This window comes from Danio aesculapii, chromosome 16 (assembly GCF_903798145.1).
Source record: "Danio aesculapii chromosome 16, fDanAes4.1, whole genome shotgun sequence".
In the NCBI taxonomy this organism is placed as follows: domain Eukaryota; kingdom Metazoa; phylum Chordata; class Actinopteri; order Cypriniformes; family Danionidae; genus Danio; species Danio aesculapii.
Genome location: NC_079450.1, coordinates 13,467,994 through 13,488,000, shown reverse-complemented (window position 1 = coordinate 13,488,000; position 20,007 = coordinate 13,467,994). Strand labels below are relative to the sequence as shown.

The 20,007-nt window shown below is 35.7% G+C and overlaps 1 protein-coding gene across 1 annotated transcript in view; it reads right to left on the bottom strand.

Moving 5' to 3' along the window:
- Positions 1-5,186: 5,186 nt before the first annotated feature.
- Positions 5,187-20,007, bottom strand: part of washc5 (WASH complex subunit 5) — a 29,934-nt gene continuing 15,113 nt past the window's right edge. The window contains exons 12-29 of the mRNA XM_056474686.1: positions 19,773-19,885; positions 19,531-19,697; positions 18,986-19,061; positions 18,805-18,915; positions 18,580-18,720; positions 16,669-16,749; positions 16,494-16,595; positions 16,197-16,376; positions 14,010-14,134; positions 13,765-13,927; positions 12,053-12,155; positions 11,643-11,722; positions 10,783-10,886; positions 10,580-10,709; positions 8,207-8,303; positions 7,651-7,804; positions 5,525-5,612; positions 5,187-5,415 (exon numbers count right to left, since the gene is read on the bottom strand). Coding sequence (XP_056330661.1) covers positions 5,359-5,415; positions 5,525-5,612; positions 7,651-7,804; positions 8,207-8,303; positions 10,580-10,709; positions 10,783-10,886; positions 11,643-11,722; positions 12,053-12,155; positions 13,765-13,927; positions 14,010-14,134; positions 16,197-16,376; positions 16,494-16,595; positions 16,669-16,749; positions 18,580-18,720; positions 18,805-18,915; positions 18,986-19,061; positions 19,531-19,697; positions 19,773-19,885 — 2,072 coding nt within the window. The 3' untranslated portion in view covers positions 5,187-5,358. The remainder of the gene's footprint in view (positions 5,416-5,524; positions 5,613-7,650; positions 7,805-8,206; positions 8,304-10,579; positions 10,710-10,782; positions 10,887-11,642; positions 11,723-12,052; positions 12,156-13,764; positions 13,928-14,009; positions 14,135-16,196; positions 16,377-16,493; positions 16,596-16,668; positions 16,750-18,579; positions 18,721-18,804; positions 18,916-18,985; positions 19,062-19,530; positions 19,698-19,772; positions 19,886-20,007) is intronic.

Genomic DNA, 20,007 nt, shown 5'->3' with positions numbered 1-20,007 from the left:
CTTTTTCATGCATCATAGACACAAATGGAAAAAAAAAAAAATGACCCTTTACACGATGTGATAATACCGCAAAGTTTAACCCCAGTCACAAGACTAGAACCTCAGGTTTAAGGCGGCACTCATGTCTTATCACAAAGGGGCAAACAAAGACATTTAGCCTACAATCCTTGCACAACCTACAGTGTTATCTGTTGTCTCTCTCTTTTAGTAGTACACAATTTAAACAAGATTTTGGAAACCAGATCTAAATTTAGCGGGAACGGTAAGGTTGGTTACAAAATTATTCTAAGCGCGCAGTGGGTGAACAAACGGCAAAATATACAGCGGGTGCGGAATAAAACCTAACGGGAGCGAGACTAAAAAAATCAGTCTCATGCAGACCTCTTATTGGAATGACATAAGGGCGAGTAATTATTGACAGAATTTTCATTTTTGGGTGAACTAACCCTTTAAGGTGCTAAGATAAAGCTGCAATTAAATACTAGCGACTTTTTTTTTATTGTATTGCAACTTAAATGCAGGTCTAATAGATCAATAAATAAAGTTGTAGGGCAAGGACTTGGTTCTGTATATCAGTTGCTGATATATCGCAAATACCCAGTTTACATCTGGTATTAAGATGTGTTTCTGTCAATTCAGTCACAGTAGGCTTAAATTCAGGTGTAAACTGTTTTGAGGTTGTCCACTTTCGACCACTTCAAGAGGTAGTTGTAAACCTTTTGGAGAGTAAGAGAGCTCTTTGTCAAATGTGTTTGAGTTTAACACAAAGCCACAGCATTTGGCTATCAGAGCAGAAAAATCTCAACGTTAGATCAAAAGGTCAGGAAAGAGCCCATGAACATCGACTCTCATTAATGAAAGTGGTGAAAAGTGGACATTAGAGACTAATGTTAGCACAGGAATGCTGGCTGTTGACTAATGAACTTAAATACGTGGTGTAAGCAGAGCCTATATGTGAGTTTCTAACCGATTAGTAAATAGTAAAGCGCGTGATTGAGAAGAGTGTTTGTTTGTATCATGCACAGGGCCTTCGTTAGTCACTGTTGGTGTTTCAAATGTGTTTATTTTCCCTCATGTTCAGAGCTGAAAGTAATTAGATCATTTCCTCAGTCATCTCACGTTGTTTATATGGTCTCTTAAGCGTAAAGAATGTGATTTTAGCCGTTTGTTTTTGGGTACTTTCCTTTTTTGTGATACATGCTGCATTCATGAACAGATTTGCTTATCAGATTTATCCTTTATCTTTTGGTGGGATCGTGTTTACGGAGAATGGGCAAAGCTTCCGGTTTTAGACACTCTTAGTTATTTTAGCGGAAGATAACCAGTATTTGTTATTAGTTTAGTTTATCGTAATAATGGTAAACATTGATTTGGTGAACAAAAATTATTACTTTGTGGCAAATGAATGGAAGCATCCCATCAGGCACAAGACATCAACATGGCGTCAGATTGACGTAGTACCTCAACGTTGTGGGACGTTGCATTTTGGGTGGAAATGAAAACTGGGTTGACGTCAGTGTCCAACATCGAAGAGACGTTGGATTTTAGTCACCTTCCAACCTAAAAACAACCAAAAATCAACATCTAATGATGTTACAGCTTGACGTTGTGTGGACGTTACCACTATGATGTCTATCAAACATTAGATTTTGGTTGCTATACCTGATGAATAAACGATATGTTGTTAGTTTAAGATGTTGGATTTCGGTCACTTTCCTACACAACCTAAAATTAACCAAATATCAACGTCATTTGACCTCGTTATTGGACATCAAAACAACGTCCTTAGACACCGGCTAGACATTGAATTTTGGTCACCGGACATCATGATTAAATCTAACCTAATATTAACGTCTTATGATGTTGTGTGCCTGCTGGTATTGCACATTTATGAATATAGCTAACTTCTCTTTTAATGGAATCCATCAAAATGAATTTCGCCAGAATAAAATAGGGTGGATTAAACTAACGCATGAACTAAAGTGGAATTCAGAATCGAGGAAGAAATAAATGTCATGTTTTACATGTGAGTTAATGATACCAACTAAACCCCAGAGATGTGCGAATGTATGACTAAACATTTCCTCTGATGAACTGTTATTAAGATTGAACTGTTGAGGGTTATTTTAAAAACACGATCTCCCTGAATTAACATGTATGTAGATTTGACCTTTATGAACCCACAATGCACAGTTTTCTGATTTGGATTACAGCATGCCACCGTTCACACTGCAGTATCGGTATCTCCTGGTCACGTGACCATTCGGCCTTGTTCGATTGCCTATTTCTGGTCAGTATTGTATTATTAATCATCTGTACATATAGTCTGCTGTGCGTTCAACCTGTCGGCACTGATTTTTGCACTCTGCCTGTAATCCTCGAATAACATGATGCATATTAAGTATTTTTAAGGTAACTTTGTAAAGTCTTTGATTCCCTCCTCCCAGTATTACTACATGTACATATTTAACCCTGAAGACAAATAAGTGCTTTAGAATGATTAATGCCGCAATAGGTTTTGTGCAAACTGAGGTTTTTATTCCATAAACGGATCGTCTTTGTACACCTGCCCTGTTTCTGTGTTTGTATTTGCAGTTTACGTGCAAAAGTACCACACGGACAACATTATTCATTGATGTAACTTTATCCACCTTAACTCAATGTAGATTTAGTTTCTTTTTGATTAACCGATCTGAAGCAATACAAGCTGCTCACTGTGACCCTGATCTGTCCGACACAAACGCACGCGAGTCAGTAGAACCAGAGTCGAATGAATCGATTCAACCAAGCATCGATCTCCGATTGAAGGACACAACCAAAATACTGATGAATGTATTTAGGGAAATTTATATTTTACACACGTAAGCGCCACAACACAAATCCAGGACATGATTGTTTTGTTTGCAGCTGTACTTTACGTCTTTTTTCATGCCTTACGATTCTCTTCTGTTCGCATCTGAACTGTGTTCACAGTGTTGCTGTTCATAGATTCTTCATGGCTGTTTTCTTTCATCGTGTGCTGTACATAGACTGATTATTAAACGATAAAAGCTCATTTTTCATACAGTATTCATTCAGTTCTGTAATATATTTAAGATAAAAGTAAAACTTTCATTCGAATCAAGTCTCCTGTGTTCTTGTACACTTTTAGCACAGCATTACAATGAATAAAAGCATCGTTCACACTAAGATAAGCACATTTTAAAGACATAAAACTGACAGAAAGAATTGTTTTTGCCTGAAGTTAGTTAGCACAGTATTGCTGTGTCCCAGTTCAAATACTATCCGTCCAAAATAGTAAGTACAAAGAGTGTCCCGTACTACGTTGAAATGAGTATCTCAAAGGTAACTTATCTGGATGGTGTATTATGGCCTGTTTCCACTGAGTGGTACGGGTCGGTAGGCTTTTATGGCTGTTTCCACTCTCAAAAGGTACCAAAAAGCGAACCGTACCACTTTTTGATATACCCTTTCCAAAGGGTATCTAGCACAACAAAAGGGTACCAAAAGGCAGAGCCAGACGTGCAGCTGAACGCTATTGGTTTACAGAGCTACATCCCTAGCGCATGCAACAAGCCTGGAGAATGAAGACAAAGGAAGCACCATTTTTAAATACACATCCTAGACATTACATCCTAATAATATATACATATAATAACAAGTCATGGTCAATCTGAGCTCAAACAAACCATGTCGTCATCTTGAACAGCCACAAAGCCAAGAAGAAGAGCAGAATCCCCCTTATGCCCTGTTGTTGTTTACAAGGCCTCTGAGCGCGAGTGGTTTCACTTTCTCGAGAGAGCTCGCCGCACGTCTATATTTGAAACATTTCAACAACTTGAGCTCCTATTAAACATTTCAACAACTTGAGCTCCTATTAATAACATGCGCATGATTATTGAAGTGCTTCTGACATCATTTCAGGAACGCACAAACGCGAGAGATGAGAGGTTTGCACCAACTGTATGTTGCGTGTTGTTTTTGAACCCAAATAAGGCCCAAATGTATGTTGTGTGTAGTTTTTCTGTATTTGGTATGGGTATAAAGCATCTGTTTTGGGAGTTTTGTGCTGCTCATATGATATGTGAATGATCTGTACAGCTTTACTTTGACATTTCATCAAGCGAGAATGACGTTGACTGAAACTTTCTGTCGTACACCACACCCTCCAAAAGGGTACCATTGGTACACTTTGGCAGTGGAGACACAAGCCTGATAAAGGTGACCCCGTACCAAACCGTACCACTCAGTGGAAAAGGGCCATTAGTTTCATTAGAAATTGAAAGTGTAGAACCGTCCATACTCTAACCGCTACGCTAATATTGCCCACAATACATAGTGCGTAGGATGTTAATTCTATTAAGAACTACAATCCTGGGGAAAAAGGGTAAACATAAGGAACATAACGGTCGGTTAATGAGGAAGTAGTATGTCTGTTTGCATACTCGTCTGACACTCAAAAGTATGTACTATTTCTTCACAAAGAAGTACAAACTTTTAGAACATAGTGTAAGTATGTGAATTGGGACGCTGCAACAAACGCATAGTTTGATGATGCAATGACTTGAGTGTGGAATCATGGGAGTTGTGGTCTTCATTACATCCTACGGGGCTCCTTCAGACAACATGGATGAGCTAAAGCATTTAAAACTTATTATCATGGTAGCATGAAACTGGAACCGCTGAAGTAACGATTTACACGGAGCTTCAGAGTCAATGCTTGTGTCAGCAGCGTCTGCCAATGAAATTAATCCGCAATCGACTACTGTCTGACCTGGTGTATTTGCATAAAGCGATCTGATTGGTTGACGTGTCCGCTGGCGCCTGAAAGCATACGTTTTGGCCCTAATGGCCTTCCATAAGTTCCCAACCTCTGCAGCGAGCAACGCCACTGAAGCGGCGCTGATGGATCCACAATTCAGTTCGGCAATGCCTGACGTCAGCCATTCAAAATGAATGGGAAGCGTTGATGCTGACGCCCCATGTGAATGGGGCGTAATTATTGATCATAGACTTGTGTTTATATGAACTGTATAGTAAGTGCTCTTGGTGTGAACTCTAAATTCCAACTGACGGAAACACGGCTGAATAGTTCTCCACAAGTTTCTGTTCCCTCCAGTTTATAAAAGCTTGTGAGTTACAGTGATTGATTCATGGAGAGTGTGTAAATGTGCTAAAAAGCAGTATCAAAACATAGATTAGCATTTATTAGATTAGCAGACAGACATGAGGTCAGTAACGGCTACAAAATATGATCATATTTTAATATTGAAATGTTAAAAATGCTAATCGCTCAACAGCATTAGTGCTTTAAGAGAAAGACAGATGAATCTCCTATGTGATTCACCATTATGACATTTAGAGCACGGTCCTGAATTCATCAAAAATGAAGCTGGGCACGTGAGCCTCTGCCACCTGCAACAGCAGACAAAACAAAACAACAGGGCTTTCCTCATCACTTCTGCTGGGGGATATTTGTCTTTAAATGTTATTACATATAAGATCTGATGGTGATATTTCTTACCTTTCTTGGCAGTTTAGTGTAACGCACATAGTCCTCCAGAAACATTAACGCTCCGACTACATCTGAAGGCATGTCTGGAATCTTCTGACTAGACGAAAACAGAGATTTACAGGATTCACGTCAAATCTTTTTATTCAAAGACTGAATTATACATTCATATCACAATTTGTGGATTGTTTTTAAGCATATTTTAACAGGATAATCCCATTTTAAAGCTCAGTAATTTATATGAAATGTACATTCTCTGACGAAAGTCTTGTCGTCGCTTCCAGTTATAAAAGCAACAAATATTAACTTGACTTCTAGTTGATCATTTGGAAAAGTGGCAGAAGGTTCCCAATCATCACTTCATCCCAATCATCTCAAATACTGCAGAAGACCTACTGGAACCTGCAGGAACCAAAGATTCTTACAGATATCAGTCAAGTTTGGTGAAGAAAAAGTCATGGTTTGGGGTTACATTCAGTATGGGGGCGTGCGAGAGATCTGCAGTGGATGGCAACATCAACAGCCTGAGGTATCAAGACATTTGTGCTGCCCATTACATTACAAACTAAAAGTGAGGGCGAATTCTTCAGCAGGATAGTGCTCCTCCTCATACTTCAGCCTCCACATCAAAGTTCCTGAAAGCAAAGAAAGTCAAGGTGCTCCAGGATTGGCCAGCCCAGTCACCACATATGAACATTGGAGGAGGCATTGAAGATGAATCCAAAGAATCTTGATGAACTCTGGGAGTCCTGCAAGAACGCTTTCTTTGCCATTCAAATCTAGAGGCCTTTGCCTTTCATATAAACCACTTCTGATACCAAATGATCAACTAGAAATCAAGTTATTATTTGTTGTTACTAAAACTTGGATAGGCGACAAGACTTTAGTCAGGTAGTGTACATTTACTCATCAATGAAGCATTTGTTTTACTCCCTTTATTGTGGATTTAAAACAAAAATATTATAACATTATTATAAAGTATACATTATTTTAGTTTCCCAGTACTGGGTTGCGGCTGAAAGGGCATCCGCTACGTAAAACACATGCTGGATAAGTTGGCGGTTCATTCCACTGTGGCGACCCCTAATTAATAAAGGGACTAAGCTGGAAAGAAAATGAATGAATGATACATTATTTTACTACATATAGTGTAGGTCAGAATGATTATCCCTCCTGTCAATTTGTAAATATTTTGTCAAATATTTCCCAAGTGCTGTTAAATGAAGATTTTTAAATCAACACATTTTTAAAACAATAATATTAATAAATCATTTATAATAACCCATTTCCTTTGTTTTGTCATGATGACAGTACATAATGTTTGACTAGATATTTTTCAAGACACTAATATTCAAGTGGCATTTAAAGGCTTAACTAGGTTAATTAGGCAAGTTTGGTTAATTATGAAAGTTATTGGACCACAGTGGATTGTTCTGAAGCCATTAAAAATAAATAGTTTCTTAAGGGGACTAATATTATTGGCCCTTAGAAATTAAATGCATTTTTTTTTATTGTTTACAGCGAAACTAAAAGAAATTAAAGACTAACCTAAAAGACTTTCTCCTAAAGAAAAACATCCATAACAGGAAATACATTGAAAAGAAACATGTGAAAGGACAATTATTTCCATTATGTATATATTTATTTTAAATAAACAATCTTATCAGTGTTTTTTTAGCATTACTGAAATATTGTTTAACTTAAGCAAAGTGTTGTGTTTTTATTAGTTTTGTTTTGTTATTTAATTGAATATGTGTTTACTAACCCATTAGCATTCTAGCATACCACCCATGCTTTACTGAACTCTTAGTTAAGCAATGCAAAGCTGTACTTTTTTTTGGAAACTAAAATGACATGTTCCAGATAATTAGCTGTATCGACTATAAATGTTTTATTATATATGATATTCATCTGATATTTTATTTTACTTAAATAGTTTTAGTTATATAAAACCCTTTACTGTTTTAATCTACAAGAGCTTGATCAGTTAATCACATCTGAAAACAAAAACAAATATTGTATTGTTAAAATACAAAATCGATATTTAAGTATTTTTATATTTTAAAAGTCGCCCAATCCTTGCGTGTTAAAAATAAATAAATATAAGGTTCTTTTGGATGTTTTGTGAAGTGCGGTACCTGGTGCACTGCTCCATTATGGAGCGAATAAACTGTCCGATCAGAGCCAGGAACTGATCCGTGTATCTGGAGTGAAACTGTTTAAGGAGCGTCAGCAGACCCAGAACCAGAGGAGCCCAATCCAGCGCATCCGCAGCCTTTCTGCACGCCATTCCTAAGGAAACACAAAAGCATCCGTTTCCCCTCAAGATCAAGCTGCACAACTGTTTCCAACTTTGAGAATAAAGTTTCTTGAACATGAAGGATTCCTGAGGGATCATGTGGCACTCAAAGCTGGAGTAATAAAATGATGGGTTTTTGTCATTAACTGTTATTAATTGAGATTATTGTCTGACAACATCATTTAGTCTGTCTGGAATGAAATGAAGAAACAGAACAAACGAAATCCAGAAGAACTTGGCAACATCTCTAAGATGCTTAAAAAACCTTTGACTTGCAAAGCTACCTGATAACCTATAGACAAGTGTTTTAAATGCAAGGTGTGATCATACCAAATGTGGATTTTATTTAGTTAATAGAAGTTAATTGATAAATAAAAAAGAAGTCACTCACTAACCTTGGCTTTTATTATACTGCAGTTTTGGCAGCTGTGCGATGAGGAACAGGAAGTTGACAATGGGGAAATAAGGCAAGCGCTTCGTTGTGATGTAGATCTGAAAATAGTACATTAATAAAAGAAACAGGTGGTTAATTTCAAGTTTAAATTAAAAAAACATCTTAGGGGTGTGGGATATTCGGGAAAAAAGATCAATATTTTAAACAATTTATTATTTCCTGAGTGTACTTCTGACAGAGAGAATCAGAATGCCTTATTAATCGCAGTGGGAAACTGCTAATGTTACAGGTGCAACATGGATATGGATAAGAAAGATAAAATGAAAGATAAAGGTGAAGATCAAATTAAAGTATATAAATGAAAAATAAAATATAATAGCCTGGATGATTTAGGGCTGTTATGGATGAATAAATATTTCAGTCTCACTGAATCGTTCATTCAAACAGTTCGTTCCAAATGGCTGATTGATTCAGATATGAAGTAAGTGACTATTATAGCTGCGTCGGAAATCTTGTATTTCCTATATATTTTACTAGATATTAGAATAGAGCCGAGTATTAAGTCCGTATATACAGGACCATGTGATATTTCAGTTTTTCTTATTTAATAAATCTGCAAAAATGTCAACAATTCTATGTTTTTTTGTCAATGCAGGGTGCTGTGTGCACATTAATGAGGAAAAAAATGAACAAATGATTTAAGCAAATGGCTGCAATATAACAAAGAGTGAAACACTTAAGGGGGTCTGAATACTTTCCGTACCCACTGTATAATATTTGAAAAACAGGAGATGAAAAGTACCTGGATGACCCACTACCTCTGAGATTCTCCTATGAGGCCATGTGAGAAAATATATTAATGAACACAACTGACGAAGGTAGGTCATGTGTCTAATAACAAAAAGCGGAATAGTACATCCGAATTCCACTCACATTATTTATATTCATAACATATAGTGGTGTTGTCCTGATACTGGAATTTCCAACTTCAATACAATACCTTGAAAAATATCGATATTCAATATCATTTTCGATACAGTGGAGAACAAATACTGCAATATTAAAAGTAAGCAAATTAAGTAAAAGTGAAAACAAATAACTAAACCATATAATGCTTATAGGGTATGCGGTGTTCAATTGGCGTTTCTGTGTGGAGTTTGCATGTTCTCCCCTTGTTCACATGGGTTTCCTCCAGGTGCTCCGGTTTACCCCACAGTCCAAAGACATGCGGGACATGTAAATTGGGTAAGCTAAATTGTCCGTAGTGTGTGAAGGTCATCCGCTGCGTAAAACATGTGCTGGATAAATTGGCGGTTCATTCCGCTGTGGCGACCCCAGATTAATAAAGGGACTAAGTCGAAAATGAATGAATGAATGAATGATAATGCTTATACCAGCTACATCAGCAGTCCTTAAGTCTAAATAGCAATACATTTTAAAAAGTTTTAAAATTAGTGCAAATTTCTCATCTTATTGATTATTCATCTTATTTCATCTTATTTTCTGAATAAAACAAATGTGTTAAAATATCATTATTATGAATTATTCATCTCAATTATTAATTATTCATCATGAGAGAGTGAGAGAGCAAAGCCAGTATTGATACCAACCAAAAGCAAGATTGTATCATTTGAAATAATTCAGCATCAATATTTCTGACAACACCACTATATATAACATACTTTTCTAGTGGTCATCAAGTAAATTCTGATTCAAATGCAGTACCTACTTGAATAGTATGTGAATTTGGACTCAAATTATGAATAGATCATTGAAATCTCACTCATTTGTTTCATTCAAAAACTCGTTAGCGCTCTAGAATGCTAAGGGGTTAATTCTCTATTTTTAATTTAAATTAAAATGACATGTTTTAGACAATTAGCTGTATTAACCATGCACATTTTATCATATATAATATTCATTTATATTTGAAACACTCATTTAGGAATCACTGATTCATTTGATTGATTAAAAACAGAATGATTCAGGAGCAAATCATCACATGCTCAAATTCTTCTGCAGCTTTGTTTTCATTTTAAGTATTTCTGTATCGATATTTATCAACATTTCTGACAACACTACTATATAGAACATAAGTTTCTAATGGTCATCCAGTAAATTCTAATTCGAATGTAACATCTACTCGAATAGTATGTGATTTTGGAGGCGAATTATGAATGGATCATTGAATCACTCACTCATTTGATTCATTCAAAACCTTGATAGCATTCTAGAATGTAATTTCTAATAGGCTTCATCTTGCAGTCAATGCTTTGGTATTCTAAAGATGTTTTTTTGTGAGTGACATCCCAGATAAAAACAACAATTATGACATCATCACACACCCCTAATATTTTACATGCACTCGACTGACCTTGTTGAGCGGGTTGTGAATTCCTGCAGCCTCCAGGTAGGCAGTGATCTCATAAAGAAGAGTGTTGTCTTCTTTAGGATACGGCAGTGATGGATCCTGGTAATGAGCTTCGATATCTGACAGCAGGGACCTGAAAAACACCACAATTCCACTGTAAGTTCTTACTGACACAAGAACTTCACAAATAAAGGAATAAGCATCACTTGTTGAGGTTGTCCAGAGCCGCGGCGAGATGCTTGGAGTCAAATTTGCAGGAGTAATTGAGCTCGTTGGCGATCTGCTGCCTCAAAATCTGCATCTGACCCACCTGTGAATGAATGTGGTTTATTAGCATAAACATAAATAAAAAAACATTCGAACAGACATGTTGATGATAGGATAAAAAACAAAGGAATAGAGCTGCGCGATATTGGAAAAACCTGATATTGCAATTTTATATTTTTCTGCAATAAATACTGCGAAGCGAACACTAGATGCTTCGAATAGATCTATTTAACGTTTTTTTCAGAGTCAAACAGTATTCAGGTTCAGAAATTGAATAATCAATGCAAAAAAGCTTAAATCAAGAAACAATTTCTAGACAAGTGAGAATGTTTTGTTTTCAGAAATAATACGTTAAAATCAATTAATTCCTTAAAACAAGCAAAATAATACGCCAATGGGCTACATAAAATAATATTGTTTGAATTATAGACTAGAAATAAGCCAATATTTGAAGAAAGCATTTATTGCAGAGCAAATGTAAAATAACTCTGTATAGACCATTTTGAGGGATGTAAACAATAACAACGGTCCTTATGTAATTCCTGTTTAACATTTTTAATTTCTATAGCTTCTGAGAATGCAAAACGTTCCACATGTTGATAAATAATATTATGATAGCTGTTTCAACATTAAGTTATGACTGAATTGCCTTTTGTTACTGTTATGAAATACTTTGACAACAAGCAGGAAATGTTCATGGGCCAATGACATCGCCACATTGAATATATAGTCTTCATCGTAAAAATAATTAAGTACAGTTAATCTTTGTTACACCTTCAAACATCATCATCATTCACACCTTCATGATGGATTCCAGATACCCGCTCCAGATCTTCTGTGTTTTGGCCACAGCGTTTGTGTACACTTTGCTTGCATTTGCTGAAAAGATTGACAAATGATCCATCAGGAACAACGCAACTTAAGACTTTTTATACACTAAAAATTGGTGGGTTCCACGATCATCTCATCTAAATGCACATTGATTAAGTTAAATGAATAGTTTTTACAATGTTAAGTTGTTTGAACATTAATCTGTCCCTTAAAAAAACTCAAGAATTGTGTTGTTTCAGCTCATTTTTAATTAGTAGTTTGAACAAACAGCAGATGTAATATGAGTGTATGAATCGTGACTTTTGAGTTTAAGATCTTTTGCAATTCGTTTATTTCTTATAATTCTGATTTCTGCAGTGGTGCGTCAGACATACATACCCACAATTCCTTTGACAGGATTGACAGCTGTCAGCAGAGCTTTGAAGACATCGACCACAGCTTTATCCTTCAGGATGCTCTTCTGAAGAACTGTCAGGAAATTCTGCAGAGGAGAAACAAAGAGTGATTTTATTATTATTATTGTTATTAATGTGACTTTTATATAAAGAGGGATCTCATGGTTTTCACAAGCAGTAGGAGTGCTAGCCCTAACTTCTTGATACAATTATAATTGTTTCTTTTTAAAACTAATATTCGTTTGCATTTAGTAATAAAAATAATTGCTAATATTTTTATTTACAGTACATGTATTGTGAAAGGGGTAAAAGAGTAAAATATCATTGGTTTGTCATCAAATAATATTAATTATTAATCATCATTACCATATCATAATATAATTATTTTGGTTTAAATACAATTTATATGTATATTTATATATATTAAAAAACTAGTTTTTTTATTATATTATATTATATTATATTATATTATATTATATTATATTATATTATATTATATTATATTATATTATATTATATTATATTATATTATATTATATTATATTATATTATAGGCAGCACGGTGGCTCAGTTATTAACACTGTTGCCTCACAGCAAGAAGGTCTCTGGTTCGAGTCCCAAGTAGGTCAGTTGCCATTTTTCCGTGGAGTTTGCATGTTCTCTCTGTGTTGGTATGGGTTTCCTCCGGTTGCTCCAGTTTCCCCCACAGTCCAAAGACATGTGCTATAGTTGAATTAAATTGGCCGTAGTGTATGTGTGTGAATGTGAGTGTTTGTGGAACTTTCCCAGTGCTGGGCTGCAGCTGGAAGGGCATCCGCTGTGTAAAACATATGCTGGATAAGTTGGCGGTTCATTCCGCTTTAGTGACCCCTGATAAATAAGGGACTAAGCCGAAGGAAAATTAATGAATGAATATTATATTACATTTAATATTATATCCACTGAAGAATATAAAAAAATGAATAAAAAGTCATTGACATCCACAGTAGTTTGTGTTCCTGCTATGGGTGTCTGCTATGCTATACTTTTTTTCCAGGATTCTTCTGAATATTTTTGTCTTGAGTGTAAGTTTTCTCTTTTGAGTCAACTATCCCTTCAACGTACAATTATTTGCTTTCATAACTAGAATTATTCTAGCATTATAATCATGAATCACAGATAAATAAATACAGCTTAGGTCAGAATTATTAGCCCCCTTGTATATATTTTTCCTCAACTTCTGTTTAAGGGAAAGATTTATTTTTTTCAACACATTTCTAAACATAATAGTTTTAATAACTCAATAAATACGGATTTCGTTTATTTTTGCCATGATATATTTTACTAGATATTTTTCAAGACACTTCCATACAGTTTAAAGTGACATTTAAAGGCTTAACTAGGTTAATTAGGCAAGTTAGGGTAATTAAAAAATAAAAAGTCAATGTATATTGCATAATGGTTTGTTCTGTAGACAATTAGAAAAAAAATGTTTAAGAGGGCTAATAATATTAGACCTTAAAATAGTTTTAAAAAAACAAAAATCAGAAACTGCTTTTCTTCTAGCCGAAATAAACAAATAAGACTTTCTCCAGAAGAAAAAATATTATAGGAAATACTGTGAAAAAGTCCTTGCTTTGTAAAACATCATTTGGGAAATATTTGAAAAAGGAAAGACAATTCACAGGAGGGTGAATAATTCTGACTATCCCAGACCTGCAGCTCTTTGACGATCATAAAGCACAGGAGTCTGTCCAGTCCGTTCAGCCCGAAGGTACCCAGCGTGTCTTGAATCTCAGAGAACAGCCGGTTGTTTGTCACTTCCTGATGCGTCCTCATATCATACCAGGTGTTGAGCTGGTCGATGTAACATGTCACCCTGAGAGGAATAAACGTGATATGGGCATGATATTAGGCGTTCAGCTGTCAAAGCTTTGAAAGTCAGAATTAATCCAACTCACTTTGGGTCTGTGATCCTCAGGATTTCCCTGCAAAGACGTCCAATAAATGTGGCGGATTCATCAACTGATGGATATTTAGGAATGGGAATGTGGGTGGACTGGTGGACGCTTTGCCAATCTTGAATCTGAAAATATATATTTTTTTAAATCAATACCAGTAGTAAAACATAAAATAAAATATGTTAAAGTTTGCTTTTATTGGGCAAGTTGTAGTGTATGTGTGTGAATGAGTGTGTATGGATGTTTCCCAGTGATGGGTTGCGAATGGAAGGGCATAAAACATATGCTGGATAAGTTGGCGGTTCATTCCGCTGTGGCAACCCCAGATTAAAAAAGGGACTAAGCCGACAAAAAAATTAATGAATGAATAAATGAATGAATGAATGAACATATTGCATAACACTAGTCTAGTCTAGATGGGTTTCCATCATTCTGTGATAATGTGCATTTTCTACATCTACATCTATTTCATAATGTGCAAGTATCACTTAGATAATGTATTGACTAACATGAACTAAGTATGAACAATACATGTACAACCTTTATTAATCATAGTACATCATTTACTAATGCATTATTAAAATCCAAATGCTTGTTAACATTAGTTAATGCACTGTGAGTTAACATGCACTGACAATGAACAACTGTATTTTCATTTACTAACATGAACAAATACTGTAATAAATGTATTGTTCACTGTATGTTCATGTTAGTAAGTGTATTAACTAGTGTTAACTAATACAACCTTATTGTAAAGTGTTACCACTTAATCCAAACAGTTAAAGGGATAATTCAACCAAAGCTGTAATTTTTCACTATTTAATAACCCTTCACTTGTTTCAGACCTTTATGGATTTCCTTCCTCTGTTAAAAACAAAAGAAAATATTTTTTAAAAAGGTGGAAACCTCTAACCATTGACTTTTAGAGTATTTGTTTTTCCCTCTATGGAAGTCAATGGTTACAGGTTTTCAGCTCTCTTCAAAATGTCTTCTTTTGTGAAGTAACTCATAAAGATTTGAAACCACTTGGAAGTGAGTCAATAGTGAGTACATTTCCATGTTATTTGTGAATTATTACTATAATGTTAATAACGAGAAATGGAAATGCATTTGACTAATAAACTCTGACATAGTGAAAATTACACCCATGTGACCAATCGGCTGTCTCTATTTAACTTGCCTTGTTTACTGTTAGTTACTAGATTACCAATACTACAGTCAGCCGTTCTAAAAACTTGACTGATTTTTTTGCAAACTTTACACCATGACTAACTACACACAACGATAAAGGGAAAATAAATCTTTTGTATGTTAAAACCTAAGACGAAAATTTTTTGTCCTAACCATATGCGACACCAACGCACAAAATTCGTATTTTATAAGCAAAACCACAGCATGTACTACTATGACCATTATTTCCTCAGGTACTGATTATGTGCTTTATTCAATGTTAAATGCTACAATTTTTTAGTTCGAATACAATTTACATGTCTTTTATCGCCATACTTCTGAATGCAGCAGCAGACAGTGAACCTCAGATCTCGAAAATGGTTTGAAAATGAAAGTCAGTGATTTAGTGAGAACCAAAATCATCTATCATTCAGCTTATGTACTTTTAATTATGTTAAATATGTATTAAATGGAATCTAACCCATACCATTTCGTCAGGAGAGCACTGGATGGTATTTAAATGTTTCTGTTGTGTTGCGTCACGTTCGACACAGAAAGCCAAATTGCTTGTTGCGTTGTGCGTGTTGTTAGGACACAATGTTAGAAAGGTTTATTATATATATTTATATATATATATATTTTTTTTATTAATACATTTGTTTTATGTATGCATCTGTGTATGTATGAGATATTGTTTCTAATTATTTATAAACTAATTGAGTGTATACTTGTGTTGCTGATACTTTCTGAATTGAACTAGTGTGTGGTTTTATTATGTTTGTGAATCTGTATGGTATCTATATTGTTTTTACAGAGTTATTATTTTCTGTCTGACCCAAGATGAACCTAAGAAAGCAAAAAAAAAAAAAAAAAAAAGCGTAAATGGTCGCATATCAATTGTATTATGCTGTACCGTTTGGATGGATACCCTTATCTTAAACGGCAGTCTGGACAAGGACTGTCATCAATCTACAAATCACACCCAGAATGAATAATCTACAACAAAAAAAAACAGACCTTTGTCCTAAGGAAACTGTTGCACTCCTGCTCTACATTGTAGTTGATGATTCGAGACACTTCCTCTTGCCAGATTTTCAGGCCGTAGATGCTCACATAATCCTGAATGTATTCAAACGAGCGATAAAACCCGTCCATAGTGGCAGCCATTTCCTTCAGCTTTGGCATCAGTTCACTGGGCTGAAAGAAACGTCAGGAACCAACACCTCACCACAAACTCAAAAACAACAAAAAGGATATGAGGAAATCCAGAAATAAGGACAGAATAGTTGTTAACTAGCAGGTTTGTTCGCTCACTTTGGCTTTAGGGTTGAAGATGAGGCCTTTATGCAGAGCGTACGCTACACGTTTGACAAGCTCTTTCCTGATCCCGTCCTCCAGAAGCTGCTTAGGATCCACCTGGAACACACATTTTCATGGTGATGAGCTTTTAGAAACCCAAAGCATAATGTTCGGAAAATCTTTAGTGTACCTGAATGATGCCGACAAGTGTGGTCTTCATCATCAGGATGCCTTCAGTGAAGACGGAAATGGCATGAGTGAGTTTAGCTACCTGTCAAATGAACAAGAGCAATAATGTTGTTAGTATTATAAAAATAATTATGCAAAATAAATCTATACAAGTACAATAACAACCTGTTGACTCAGATCTCAAACACTTAAAGATGTAAAACATTGATTTTGTGGGAAAAAATGTAAATGTACATATATAGAGATGTAAATAAATATAATAGAGTTATATAAAGCAAAAAAATAGACAATCAAACATTAAATAAAAAATGTATAGGGGAAAATATTGCAAAATCCAACACCACATATATACTCTACACTACATAAATATTATTTATATACACACATATATATATATATATATATATATATATATATATATATATATATATATATATATATATATATATATATATACACACACACACACTATACACTACACATATATTAATGTTTTTTAATGCTCATTAATTGATCAATTAATGTTTATAAATAAATTAAAACAAACATAATTCAATTATTTTTTTGCATTGCAGTACAAGTTATGGATGTGAAAATGAATATGGTTCATTTTCATGAAAAATTTATTTTTAAATTAAATGTGCAGGAAAAGAAATATATATATTAACACTCATTGTAAAACCCTGAAGTGTCAATGGTGGTTATTACAAGACTTTTGAACTTATTTTTATGACTAACTAACTAAATAAATAAATAAATAATACAATAAATAAAATATAAAAAATAATAATTAAATTAAAAAACTAAATAAAATAAAAATCTAATGTTATCAATATCAATGAAGTTACCATATACACTACCTGACTAAAGTCTTGTCGCCTATCCAAGTTTTAGGAACAACAAATAATAACTTGACTTCTAGTTGATCATTTGGTATCAGAAGTGGTTTATATGAAAGGCCTCTAGATTACGCTTATTTGACCAAATAAAATATGATCATGCCTTGATTTTTAAGTATTTAATTAGGACAGTAAGGTCTGACTTTGCTTAGACAAAAGTCTTATCGCTTAACAGAAATAATGTACAGTATAGAATATAAAGTCAGGGTGCAGTGGAAAAAGAATTAATATTGTGTATGACTCCCATGAGCTTGGAGGACTGCATCAATAGATCCCGGACTCAAATAACTTATTAATAAAGTCATCTGGAATGGAAAAGAAAGCCTTCTTCAGGACTCTTAGAGTTCATCAGGATTCATTTGATTCATCTTTAATGCCGCCTCCTTCATCTTACCCCAGACATGCTCAATAACGTTCATGTGTGGGGACTGGGCTGGCCAATCCTGGAGCACCTTGATCTTCTTTGCTTTCAGGAACTTTGATGTGGAGGCTGAAGTATGAGGAGCGCTATCCTGCTGAAGAATTTGCCCTCTCCTGTGGTTTGTAATGTAATAGGCAGCACAAATGTCTTGATACCTCAGGCTGTTGATGTTGCCATCCACTCTGCAGATCTCTTGCACGCCCCCATACTGAATGTAACCCCAAACCATGACTTTTCCTTCACCAAACTTGACAGATTTCTCTGAGAATCTTGGGTCCATGCGGGTTCCATTAGGTCTTCTGCAGTATTTGTGATGATTGGGATGCAGTTCAACAGATGATTTATCAGAAAAATCTACCTTCTGTCACTTTTCCAAATGATCAACTAGAAGTCAAGTTATTATTTGCTGCTCTAACTACTGGGATTGACGACAAGACTTTTGTCAGGTAGTGTATGGTTCATTGCACCATAAAGTGTTTAAATAAATTGCAAAAAAGTATGAAACACCAGCATGAAAAATCAAAGAGCAAGTTAGTTTACAAGTTTAATAGCATCTGAAGGAAACCATTGAGATGCAGTCAGTCAGTCGTACCTCATAGCGGGCACTGAGCTGAGAGTAATCCTTGAGTTTGTCTTTGTCCAGGCGTGTGGGCACCTCCATAATGTCATGGATCTGCAGCTTGATGATTTTGGCCAGCGAGGTGAACATACTCTCTGGAATGATCTGCAGCACCTGCCAGGAAACATGGAAACACGGTTTGAGAGATCTGAACCAAACCAGCTGGCATACAGCGATGTTAATAAAGCCTTTTCAAACCTTTCTGACGTACGCCACAAGCTCCCCGGAGTAAAATTGAGACACGCTGAGCAGGTCGGGACTGTTGACCTGGTTGATTCGCAGCAGAGGCAGATCCAGTGCAGACGCCAACTGTTCAGAACATTGGGTTAGAAGTGGATTTGTTTCTGGTGTTGCGCCACAAGAGGACAGTTTTACTCACCTTTAAAAATGTGGCTCTGAGTTTGGTCACCATCGACGGGTTTGCTCTGATGCTCTCTTGCATTATTGAGGTGAAGCTGTGAGAAATGTGTAGAAGAGGAACTTTAACCATTGAGCATCTTTATGTATTATTGTTTTGGCTTTGGTGGCACAGCACTGTCGCCTCACAGCAAGAAGGTTGCTGCTTCTAATCCCGGGTGTGCCAGTTGGCATTTCTGTGTGGTGTTTGCATGTTCTCCCTGTGTTGGTGTGGGTTTTCTCCTGGTGCTCCGGTTTTCCCCACAGTCCACAGACATGCACTATAGGTGAATTGGATGAACTAAATTTGTCGTAGTGTATGAGTTTGTGTGTGAATGAGAGTGTATGGGTGTTTCCCAGAACTAGGTTGTGACTGGAAGGGCATCCACTGTGAAAAACATATGCTGGATAAGTTGGCGGTTCATTCCGCTGTGGCAACCTCTGATAATCAGACACTAAGCCAAAGGAAAAAGAATGAATGGATTAAATGTGCAAGAAAATAAAAAGAAGCCAGTATGACGGCATCACCTGTCAATGATCTGCCAGGCGTAGGATAAATCCCCCACTATCTGCATGGTGATGAGCACTTCCTCTTTGATATTAATGGTGCGGATCATTTGATGCAGGAACTTGCGTGTGTCTGCCAGGAACTGACACACCTGCAGGTTGGACTCCAGCTGGTGAAACTCTTGGACCTTTCAGAGAAGCAAACATTGTGTGAAATCACTGGAGAGAATCACAGTATAGCACATGTTCAGATGTGTTTGTACCTCCACCAGAGCCTGAATGAGCTGCACAGTCTTCCTGCCGGCAGCCGTGGAGTCTTCATAGTTTAAGGACTCGATCTGTTTGGAGATTTCTCTGAACCAGGCCTGAAGATTCTCTGATGAAGCAAAAAGAAGAATACATGGTCAATAATGTCTATGCTGAGTTCCTTTAAAATAATTATGCCAAATAAATCTATGCAAGTACAATAACAACCTTTTGACTTGTATGTGAAACACA